The sequence below is a fragment of the Haemaphysalis longicornis genome, unplaced genomic scaffold (genome assembly GCF_048455015.1).
Source record: "Haemaphysalis longicornis isolate Haplotype H1 unplaced genomic scaffold, Haemaphysalis longicornis Haplotype H1 scaffold_1, whole genome shotgun sequence".
In the NCBI taxonomy this organism is placed as follows: Eukaryota; Metazoa; Arthropoda; class Arachnida; order Ixodida; family Ixodidae; genus Haemaphysalis; species Haemaphysalis longicornis.
This window is the reverse complement of record NW_027526203.1, coordinates 454362438-454374892: the sequence shown is the minus strand read 5'-3', so window position 1 is coordinate 454374892 and position 12455 is coordinate 454362438. Positions and strand designations below refer to the sequence as shown.

Sequence of the window (12455 nt, the reverse complement as noted above, 5' to 3'; positions counted from 1 at the left end):
CCAACACCATTCGAAACTTCTGCGACGACTGGCACTATCTCGTCGCTTCTTGCTGTTCCTTACTCCCCTCGTTTCTATTTTTACCTTTGCTGGTTGGCGATATGACGGCCAACCTCCTGTCAAGGGATCAAGATACCAAGCAAGGTCGCGGCTGTACGTGCTGGAACGGTTCGTTGGCCCCTAAGAGCCTCTAACCCGAAAATTCGTCTGCGTGACGGCGAGATGCCGAGCTCGGCCGGCGGTAGTTTCGTACGCATTGGCGCACACGCTTGCGTGTTCGTTCGGAACTTCAACCGTTTACTCCACCGTTCTTTGTCATAAAAAGAATGTGCAGTATGTTTCACGGGCATTTAGCTCGCTATGCAAACTGTAATCCCTGCCTAACATGCGTTTGCTTTTGCCGGCCTCCGCCAATCGCAGAGCATTCTCGAGTGACATCATAGGTTCTGTTGCGGAAAATGAGCTGGTGGGTCGCATGGTCATTTCCTTTTTTCCTAATTATGTAGCTTATTTGAGCGAAGTTTGCGTTATAAGTGGTGTCGTTATGGTTCTAACGAGGCAATCTTTCGAATGAACCAAACTTGTGTTGGAGCCGTGAAGACAAAGCCCACGTTTGGTTCATTCAAAAGACGGCCTCGTTAGAATCATGCTGACACCAGTTTTAATGTAAACTTCGCTCAAATGAGCTATATAATTAGGTAAAAAGGGAATGGCCATGCGACACACTCGCTCATTTACCGCAACAGAACCTGTGATATCATACCAGCCTGCTTTGCGATTGGCGGAGGCTGGCAAAAGCAAACGAAAATTAGGCTAAGCTTATAAGCTTGCAGAACGAGCTATTTGTGCTTATATTTAGTGCACATTCTTTTTAAAGCAATCAGAATGGTGATACAAACAGTGAAAGTTATGAAAGCACATGTAAACATAGAATTATTGATGCGTACTGCTGTTGGTACTGAGCGCACTATGTTTGGTTTAGCTGCACAGCACTGCGGGGCTTTGGGGTTGTCTCAGACGACACTGGCCGATTGACGCAAGCAACGGTGTCTTACGTGACCATATTTGTCGAGCGAGCACTGTTTCACAAAACTATTATTTTCTCCCCGAACAAAAACAAGCCAGGTTTAAATACGGTCAAAAACAAACCAAAGGCAGAAAACGGCTTGCCACGGTATAGTGGCGCCATCTAGGTTCAGTAACGTAAAGAAACGCGCGAACGCCGCCGTAGGGTACCTGGAGGCCAGCGCCGCTGTACAGGGTGGAGACACCCTTTGAACGGTCCCGTGCCGCCGCAATTGGGTCAACGTGCTCAACGCGTTGTCCTTTTCGTTTCCCACGAGACCTAGCAACGCGAAACAGATAAGATAATTCAAGCTTCGCCAGTAAACCACGTTGCGGCGATAATTTTGCCGCAGTTTTGATACAATGACTTGCTTCGGCGGCGAGGGAGTGACCCAAAATGGCGGCACCAGCGTATACGTGTCTACCCTGTACGGCGGACGCGTGAATCAAGGCACCCTAGGCTGCACAGTGGCCGATTCCTGTGATGTCATTGCAGACCACGAAAACAAACGATCATAGCGGGAAAATCAAAGGTTTAACTTAATTTGATTAATTTCTCAGTGAATACAGCATCGTTTGTATCCGGACAAGAGCTGGGGGCACTATAAAACACGAAATCTTTCGATAAAACAAACTTGCATTTTCTCTTCGCCATGAAGAGAAAACACAAGTTTGGTTCATTCGAAAGATTGCCTCGTTAGAACCATAACGACACCACTTTTAACACAAACTTCGCTCAAATAAGCTACATAATTAGGAAAAAAGGGAATGACCATGCGACCCACCAGCTCATTTTCCGCAACAGAACCTATGATGTCACACGAGAATGCTCTGCTATTGGCGGAGGCCGGCAAAAGCAAACGCAGTTAGGCAGGGCTTACCAGTTTGTATAGTGAGCTATATGCCCGTTAAACATACTGCATATTACTTTTATGACACTAAGAACGGTGGAGTAAACGGTTGAAGTCCCGAGCAAGCACGCAAACGTGTACGCCAATGCGTACGAAACTGCCGCCAGCCGAACTCGACATCTCGCCGTCGCGCAGACGAATTTTCGGGTTCGAGGCTCTTCGAAGCCAACGAACCGAACCAGCACGTACAGCCGCGACCTTGCTTGGTATCTTAATCCCTTGACAGGAGGTTGGCCGTCATATCGCCAACCAGCAAAGGTAAAAATAGAAACGAGGGGAGTAAGGAACAGCAAGCAGCGACGAGATAGTGCCAGTCGTCGCAGAAGTTTCGGGATGGTGTTGGCTTGCTGCTGTCGTTACGAGCTCGTTTCCAGTTTCCAACCACTGAAAACCTCAGTTTGTTCCAGTACTTTACAATGAAATTTCGTTGCTGCGTTGTGAAATGCCCATGTAGTACGGACAAATCGTCGAGGGAGTGCGACATCCCCGCCGGTGAGGATATCTCCTTTCATGTGCTGCCCAACGACGAACCTCGGCGAAGAAAGTGGCTACGTTTTGTGAACTTTGCAAACGGAGAAGAAAGGGCGCAAAAGGACGTACGAGTGTGCTCGCTTCATTTCCGACGAAGTGATTACGGCAGGGACCCTTACGGTAGCTCACTCCTGGAACATGCTGGCGCTCGTCGCCGACTTCGTCAAAGCGCTCTGAGCTTGAAAAAAAAAATACTGTACACACCGCGCATTGACCCTCGTATCTTTCTGGTAGAAGCAGAGAGCTCGCGCGAACGGCTTTCCATACACAACACCGGCCAACTGGCATAAGCGATACTGCTACTGAAATTGAACTATTATTAACCGTAATAAAAAACGGCACATACGTACCAGCCTGTACTCGTCCGTCGCGACGGGGCTGACGAGGCAGCGGTGCCGACGGCTGGGCGTTCGTCTGTGTTGGCTATAGCGGAATGGTCGCTTTCCGGTCCATGCGCGTATCCCACAACTCCTGCCGCTCGTGCACTTAGAAGCATTGAGCGTTCAAGTGGTGTGAGGTTGTTAAATGCAAGCCCGAGCTCCTTAAATGCAAGCCCGAGGCGCGGGCATTGCGCTGCGCTCGCGTTGACCCCTGCCACTACCAGAATCCGGGGCAGATGGGGCATTCAAATTGCTTAAATCAGGTTTAACGCAATCGAGGGCGCCACCGCCTCAGCAAGCGCGCAATCGCTTCTCCGGCGCCCAGTGAGCGCACGCCGTGTGACAAGAGAGACTTACAATGTTTGAATGCACTTATACACTGCATGCTTCTCCCCGCCCCAGGTTTCACGTTGGTGGAGATGGCCCGAGAATTTTTTTAGGGGCAAAGCTCTTATGGGGCTCGGGCAGTCGGCTTCTCCTGTCGTCGTCGTCTGATGTAGTCACGGTACTAAAACACCGGGACACTCGTTTTCCGACGCCTCGCGCTAGAACGTAACGCACACTAAAATAACACACCGGGATACTCGTTTCCCAACGCCTCGCGTAGAACGCTTCCTGCTTCAAAGACACGAAACCTTACAGCAAAGAAGTATACCTCTACCCCAAAAAGGTTTCATCTCCGTGTGCAAAATCTGCAAGGCGCCAAGTATACACTGCATGCTTCGCCCTTCCCCAGGTTTCACGTTAGTAGAGATGGCTTGGGATTTTTTTCTTGCGTCCTTCCTTTTATAATTTTGCCGCTCTCTAGCACATGTTTGTTTCTTCGTTGCATACCGCCTGCAACAGCGTGTGAACCGGATGCAACTCCCAAATGATAGAGAGAGAGAGAGAGAGAGAGAGAGAGAGAGAGAGAGAGAGAGAGAGAGAGAGAGAGAGAGAGAGAGATAGAGAGAGAGAGATAGAGAGAGAGAAATTGATTGTATCCGTTGAGTGTTGCGACGGGGTGGGTGCCCCTGTCCAGGGCACCAGTTTCCACGGTGCCAGCGGTTGCTCTGGCAATTATTCGGCCCTGAAAGCGCCCTTGAAACGAAAGGAGAAACGCGGTGCGAATGTTTTTTAGGTAGTACCAGTTTTGCTGGAAATAACATCGTCGTGCTGGCACATTGCACTAGATTATTATACCTAAAGCGGTGGCTTGGGAATGCGCCGCTGAGCACAGAGTCGTTAATAGTATTTGCGGTGTTTTTTTTTTTTTTTTGCTCCTCAGTACCCATTTCTCCTCATATTACTTTAATAAAGAATTGGTTCTACAAGTGAAATACGATTACCCGTTATACAGGTTGGGACTTCTCTTGCAAAGTTTTAAGGGGTGATCCCCCCAAAAGTACCTTTAAAAACACCTCGTTAGGAAACTAAGAGTAGTAGGATGTGGAACGGCGCAGAAATTCATCAGCTGCGCCAGGTTTACTATGGTGGAATTAGCGTAACGCAAAGCTATAGAGGCGGGATCTTGGCGATTACGGGCATGTGTGCTTGGTGGGCATTTGTAGACGAAAAAAAAGCTTTATTGCTCCGGCTGCAAACCCCGAAAACGCCTCGTTCTGTTAATCTGACCTTCAATGTCAGCCAAGGTCACGCCAGTGCCTCCTGCGGTTGCAGAGTGAAAGCGTCGAATCGGTCGCTCGTTTCAAGGAGAGGGGTGTGTGGGAAGGAGGATAGGGGAAAGAGTAAAGGCGCGTGCCATCTGAAAGTGACACAAGGAGGCGCTGGCTGCATGCATGTTCACTGCGCCTACAATGCGCAGACCGCGGCAAGAGCGCATTATGTATATAGGAAAGACCGTCTGCGTTTTGTCTTGTAGTGCAATTGTGGGTGTGCTCACTGCGGCCTGTCGGCGCGAAAACCGAGCTGTCACTCGACAAACTGAGTTTCGGCGCGTTCAACCGCGGAAAAAATTTTTTCTACATCACATAACACTATGGGCATCCTCGATTTACCAGTCCTGCATAAACCACCGGCAGTCCGAGGACTGCCTTCGAACCGGAGGTCCCATTGAAATACACGCGAAAATCGAGCCCCGGATTGCGTCCGGGGCAGTCCGGGACTGATAATCGAGGAGTCCCCATGTGATAAGGAAGCAACGCCTATTAATAAGAGGTGTTTTAAAGAAAGCTATAAGCAGCCAGTTGTAGCTGAGCGTTTATGGCGTTCCGCAGGCCGGTTCCATAGTGGCCACAACCGGGCCGCATAGTCCGCATTATGGGGACGTGTAGTGGCGTTTCCGCTTTGGTCCACTGGCAAGTGGAGCGCAAAGACGCTCAGCTCATACTTTCAAATCAGAAATTGCAGCCAGCTGTAGCGTCCGCTAACTCTCGCCCACAGGCAGTCGAAAGTCCCGAAAAAGCGGACCGAGCTACCCAAGACGTTTCTCATCGCGGGCCTGGCGGTCACTCTGCTCGCCCTCTCAGTGCTGGCCATCGCTTGGAAGAAAGGAGAAAAATCGCCTGCTCTGCTGTCGAGATCAGGTTGGACTCACCTAATGGCGCTATAGCTGCGATTACGTAGGAGATGTACTCCATTGCCCGTGGACAGTTCCCCGTCAAAACGATGATGTTATCGGTGCGCAGCCATCTTTGCAAGGTCACTGACGGGATGTTCGTGGATGGGGAAAAAAATGTAAACAGCCCAAAGATCACAGCGCTGCCTGGCTCATGATAAACGACGCAGATAACGCTGAAAGGCTCCTTTAATAGGGTCTTTTGTGTAACACCACATCTCTAAAGCCCACCTTCCATGTACCATGGCAGCGGTGTCCTAGTTTGATGTTGGATGCGGCCGGACGTGATGGGGCCTCATTGATGAGCGCAGAAGTGTACTTATGTGCGCGGCGCTTCGTCGGTAACAAACAGTTGGGAACTATTGTTTGACTGAATACTAAATTATTTCAATTAGACGATAGGTCGACCTAGTTATTTTCATACTTAAACACCGGTGCAAAAGACATAGACGAAAAGGGAGGAGGACAACATCTGGGGTAGCTCAAGCTGAATGTTTTGTTGGACAGGAAGGTATACGTATATACAGTTGAAGGCACCACGAGCAAACCTAACGCAAAATTTCGAAAAACCAGCAAATACAGAACGATAAAAAAGAAAAAAATTGGCCGCGTATCTGCTACTTTCGTTGCAAATGTCGTTAAAAGACGATAGTCTTTATCGACTTTTGCCAAGTAAATGTCTCCCTTCGCTTTCCCGCTCACCTCTCATGTTGTTCTTGTTGCGTCGCGCTCCTCCCAAGGTAAAGACTCCAAAGGTTTGCTTAAATCATTTTAAATTTCCCGCGTTTTACTGCTCCAAACCGGGTGTCTCGATGCCAACGCTGCCGTACGGCGAAGACGCGTGTGAATCGAGGCGTCCTACTTTAACGTTTATAGAAGCGCGTTTCCCTGGTCCATGTGCGTTCTAAGCAGAACGTGGAACCTATCTAGAGGAACCTTTCGTAACTATTGCCACTTGATTTCTTCAAACGCCGCCAGAAGCTATATGGCGCGGGCGACAGCAGGCGACGGCGGAGTGATATTTTTTTCTTGAGTTGATGAAGTATTTAATCTCGCCAAAATCAAACATGTACGATTTTTTATAATGGAACGCTGCAAATATCATGTCTGTAGTAGTTTGTTGTCTTATATATGCGTAATGTCTTGTTGTTCTTCAACAATATTGACAAGCATGAACATTAAACCGGACTTAGACGGGCACATTTAGCTGTGACTATATAAGACTATTGCGCAGGCATTGTTTTACTTTGGCCGGGTGGCTGAATCGAGTCACAGACAGACAGACGGACAGACAGACATACAGGCAGACCAAAATTTCTGGGTTTAAGTAGCCCAAGAAAGATTATCGTCTTTAAAAGAAAAGAAAAGGAAAGAACACGACGATACCTCAGCAGAGCTTGAGCGGTAGTGAAGCGAAAGCATTAGTGTCGCCTTACCGGACGTGTCCTTTCATTTTCAGCGACAACCGTTTTCAAGTTTGCGTCTTTCTCAGCTGAAGCCACCCAGCTGCGGTGACGTTTGGGTTGCGTGCTCTTTTGCGTTCTAAAAGTTCTGGGTTCTATTCCCACACGACCGAAATTTGCCGAATTTTCTTTTCAATGTAGACACTTTACTTTTATTCTCTTTGTGACAGAAAGTTCTGAGTTCAATTTCCACACGACCGAAATTTGCCGAATTTTCTTTTCGATGCTGACACTTTACTTTTATTCTCTTTGTGACACAGGCCATTTTGTGGGCCATTTGTTGCTTACGAAGCAGGACGCCGCTTTGTTTTTTATCTGCGGAGGCGACTGATGTTTTCGCATTAAAACGACAGCTCAAACGTCAGTGCCCCCAACTTAACACTACTCGAAGCACACCATCTTGATAGTGAAATTAGCGACACACCGCTGCTCATTTAGTGGACATTTATTTTCCCAGCTAGTTATTGCGACAATAAAGATGTTTCAGTCACAGAGCCTATTTAATTTGTATGCGCAAAGAGCGGAGCCCTAACTGCTCCTCCAGCGTGCTTTCATTGCGCGCAAACTCACAAAATCGCGAATTAGTAGGTATTTATAAGCTGAATTTCAATTGTTTTAGGACTTGCTCCTTTTCGATGCGGCCCATGTGAATGATCGCAGGAGACAAGAATATTATTCAATACCGACGGTCAGAAACCATCGACATTGAAATAATCGAATAAAGCACTAATCGAGCACGAATTAAACGTATATGAAACTGCCCTGTGTGATACCGGCGGCTTCATATATTTGTGTATACGTCACCAGTGAAGCTTAAAGGGGGCCGCACCGCCTAAAATGACAATTCTTAGGCATTAACGGCAGTTAAAGCTCATCGTGAGAGCTTTCGATTCTAGTGCACGCCAGTCGACTGACTGCGGTCACGCGCTGTCACGAATTATAATAGCCGTAAAACAAAATGACCCTGTGTGGGAGTGTCCAGTTTTATATTTATTCTTAATCTTCTTGATTGATTATCACCTGTGACTTTAGCGTTATCAGAATAGTGTCAAGTGACGCAGGCAGCCTTGTGTTGCTCGTAATTTTCTGCTGCCGGTTTGATGCGTGTAAGTTTACAGATGTACTTCTGGTTCGAACTTGGGCTAGCTGCTTCTGTTGCAACGTTCCCACGCACACATACACACACAAACGCAGTGCGATCGCAGACGGAATGGCGAGATACTGACAAACGTGAATGCTGACTCCCAACAGAAAGCCTTTTGTTGCACCAGCCTGTAAAAATAACACAGCGGCGTTGACGTTACTCTAACTCTAACAAAGAACCATGACAACACAAAAATTAGCCAATTAAGCGAATCGATGTGCTGCGGCGGCAGTGGCAGCACATCGCTTAGCCGATTTCACACGCATTCATGTCAAGACCTGGGGAACGCCGTCAAGAAGTTGCGCGCACAGAATTTAATTTCGAGAGAAACGCACAAACCCGGAAAAACTAAGACAAAGGAGCATAAAAGGGGGACAAAAAGTAAAAAGAAAAGCATAAGCAAGGAATCAATTAAAAAATACAAACTTCGGGATGCCGTGCCGGGCTCTTCCCGGATGCCGTGTCATATACCTTCCGAATATTCTGATCATTTTACTTTTTTTTTTTTCCCCCAGGGAAATTGCAAAAAGGCCGATCGTCGTGGCGAGCGCAGTCATCGAAGCCGGATCAGCCGGAAGTGGTTGGTGCGTAGCTTTGACACAGTGATATATAGTTATCGGTAGTCGTTATCTGATGGTAGGCAGAGTTTATGGCGTCGTCTGTTCCCCCCACATGTCCTGGAATCGAATAATTCAGGGTCACAAATATTTGTGAGCTTTTGCATATCCCTCTGGTTATCAGCAGATACAGCATAATGTTGTCTGCGTTTTAACAATGTTCCCGGAATACAATGTTTGCCGCTTTGCCTTGTCCGCTACGCGTGAAGTTGAACCCCAACTGACTTTCTTAATGCTTTTACTTAGCCTTGCAAGTAAAGAATCAACTGCAGTGGGCTCAAAGGATATATTAATTTAATCTATGCCTCTTTCATCTCTGGTGCACCCTATTGTCTTCATAAATTACCAAAAGTAACTGTACAAACACGTCATCTAAGCCCTTCAGTTTCAGAATACTCGGTTGTAATTCTGGATTTACACTTTCATACATGCTCCTATGATATATAAAAAAGCTTCCAAAATAGTCTGGCATCCGCAATCGAAATTTAAATCCGTTGTTTAACATGAAGACGTTATCATTCCAGCGCTTCCCTTGTCCAAATTCATTCTGCTGTGTCCAATGATTTAATTTTCTTCCATCCCCGATTGAATTTCTGATTTGATTGCCGTACTTTTTGCCGTACGTTTGAATCTAGTAGAGTCGCATAGCAACCTCTGCAGGTAGCCGCTGTGTGTCTGCTCGGATTCTCCGGCGACAGCGTGGTCACACAGTAGAAGCGTGCGGTTCGACCGCGCGGGTGTCTCATATAGTCGGAGCACCTTGCTTCATTTGACCGCGGCACTACATCGCACGTTAGATAAGGCCGTAAAGAGGCTGTCACACCAAGTCGACACAACACGGCGCTTTGTAAAGCAGACAGCTATCACTTTTTATGAAATAGCGCGGAATGCTCGTGTCAATTCTGTTTCCTCTGTTTTTTTTTTTTTTTTTTTTTTTTTTTTTTACGGATGTTGCATGAGTGCTAAGCTAACGAGTCGGGCCTGTCGGATAGACGTACCCAGGGTAACAAGGGCCTAAGGGAGGCGTGAGGGAAGCATAGCAATTGTTCGCGGTGCTCAGTTGCAAGCTAGCCGTTAGGGAAGCGCATTTTAAATCGTGATACCGCTTTCGGGAGGAGCACGATATCGGCAAACGACTGCCACTCGCATTGTAAAGTCTTTCGGTAAATCGAACTGGCATCAGGTTCGTCCAAAGAAGTCTTTATTACAGTGTGGTCTGTCCCATATTTGTGATATACAATTAATTTGTAGCTGAGCTTTGTAAACGTTCGGGGATGCTCATTTGCTTACCCCCATATACTGCGCCGATAGAAACTTCTGCAGCTCGCGTTGTAATTGATCGTGGTTGTAATGCAGGGTCTTAAAGGAAAACATGTATGTTTAGCCGCGAAGGCGATTCGACAACAGTTTCAGGTATTACGTGTTACCGAATTATACTTTTCAGTGTGGAATCGCAAAAAACAAAACCGTTTTGGCGGTCACCTCTGCTCCCCTCCCCTCCTCCAGCTTTCCCTCTACTTTAAGGTATGGGGTATTTTTAAAGCAAATCATATCACGTTTAAGGGCTGAGATGACTCTACAGAAGTGCCTAGAGTTCATCGAATTCATTGCTGTAGATAAAAAGGAACTGTCGTTATAAAACGGATGACATAACGGCGTTGCTTCAGCAGCAACCAGCGCGGTGGCTCAGTGAAGGCGTTGCGCTGCTGAGCACGAGGTCGCGGGTTGGATTCCTGGCCGCGGCGGCCGCTTTTCTGATGGAGGCGAAGAGTAAAAACGCCCGCGTGTACGAGATTTCGGCGGACGTTAAAGATCCCCAGGTAGTTAAAATTAATCCGGAACCCTCCACTACGCCGCGCCTCATCGCCTGCGTTGCGTCGGCGCGTTAAACCCTACAATCACATCAATGCTTCAGCAGCCATCCTGGCGGCCGAATTCGTTTCGAGAAACCAGCTGTAAAACGGGTTATCAAACTCCCAGAAGTAACATTTTAGCCCTATTCGTTTCATAAGATAAGCCTATTACCATGGATTTTTCTGCATTTTCATAAACTCTAAAGTATGCTAAAACAATATTTTAATACGACCAGTATACCGCACTCGTTTGGTCGCAGTCTCGCCATTCCTATCATTTTCTCTTATTGAGTGAGCATAGTACGGTAGAATTTTTCGCACACTGAGAAAAAAAGTCTGGAACTTTTTTACGCCTTTTGTAATCTCCTTAGCGAATTATCGCTGTTCACACGAACTTGTTTGAAACAAAGGCCGCTGTGGATCAGTGGTAAAGCAATATCGCGAGTTAGCAGTTCTATTTTCAAACTCTGGATGTATTTTGGATTAATGCGAGATAAAAAAGGTTTACGTACGGGACCTCTCCGTCAAGGTGGAAACCTCAGTGGCAGGAAAAAATCCTGTCAAATGTGTTTTTAAGTATTTATCAGAAGTTAAATTTTGGAATCTCATATCGTATCATGCATAACCAGAACCTGGCCCTGTATACACCAGCCATCTCCATTGTCTTTATTTGTTTTTACCTCTGTTGCTGATCAGTTTTAGTATTCGCTTTTAATCTATGCTAGTTAACCTTCTGTTTTTGGCGCTCTTAGCCCTAGTTGGCCTTGCGCCATTAAAATGCAACCATCATCATGATCAGCAATAAATTCGCACCATTCAGTGTACGGCTGCACTTACAGCCGTTCACTGTACAATCCACTTACTTCTTGGGTGTGCTGAGTCCTTTTTTGAATAATTGGCCAGTACGCGAAAGCGATGCGCGGGCCCGCTCGAATTCAGGGCAACGCACGCGCTCCGTATGCATAAATCATTTAGAAAGGTGTTGGTTGCACTGCACACACAAACACCCGCAAAAATATAGCAGACGGCCCGTGACAATTCGAGCGAAGACTACTCGTCGCGAAAACAGCCGTCTTGCGTATAATGCCACTTTATCTTTGGGAAGTGTGCTCCGAAAGTGCGACGTCAAGTTTAGCGCTTCACTGAGCTTGGCGAACAAAGGTATTGAACCGTCAACACCGCGTAGAATTTGTGTGCCAAATATCCTAACGACGTTTCAAAAGAACATTCCCGCAGGAATGTGACATTTGCGGACCGTCTTTATTTCGTACGAATTACCGTCATAAGGTGAAGCAAGATATAGTCCGCAGTAATCATAGGTAGTTTTCATAGCCTTTCCTACGTTATAATTAAGTAACAGTGGTGTGTGTGTAACCTCCCCCGCACGGTGCAACCGGCTGCGACTTTCCTAAGAAAAACACGGCACATCACTCGAGAAGGTTTTCACATCTTATTAAGTGTTATGATAAATGCAGTTATTATCATGACTATCATCCCTGTCAGCATCACCATCAATTTATAAAGCTTGAGTGTGTGAGTGAGAATACGAAATCGCAGAGCCATGATAGTGCAAAGGAATCTAAATAAAGGGCCGAAAATTTAGAGTTAAAGCGGCAGTGGGGGACGCGGTAAAAAACCTTAGAAAAGTCGCATAAAAATGCGAACGGTTTGTAGATTGTTATTCAGGTTGAAGTGCAAGTCAACACCGAATTATAATAGTTGTGTGCCACATGATAAGTCTTTTCAAAATTGTGCCGGTTAGGGAAAAAGAAATTGGTACATTAGGAGTGATTGTAAGGGTGAGAGGCGATGATATGCTTGAGGAGCTTGCAACAAATGCAGGTTAGAGAAATGGGGTGGGAATTATCGGGGAAGTTAGTGGGCGCTTTTAAGGGCCGTAACGACTTCCGCAGTTTGCCAATCATTGGGTAACT

At 46.8% G+C, this 12455-nt stretch overlaps 1 protein-coding gene across 1 annotated transcript in view; it reads left to right on the top strand.

The window, feature by feature from the left end:
• The window catches only part of LOC144162496 (uncharacterized), a 130433-nt gene that overhangs the window by 41177 nt on the left and 76801 nt on the right, over window positions 1-12455 (top strand). Inside the window, exon 6 of the mRNA XM_077693061.1 lies at window positions 5270-5412. Coding sequence (XP_077549187.1) covers window positions 5270-5412 — 143 coding nt within the window. The remainder of the gene's footprint in view (window positions 1-5269; window positions 5413-12455) is intronic.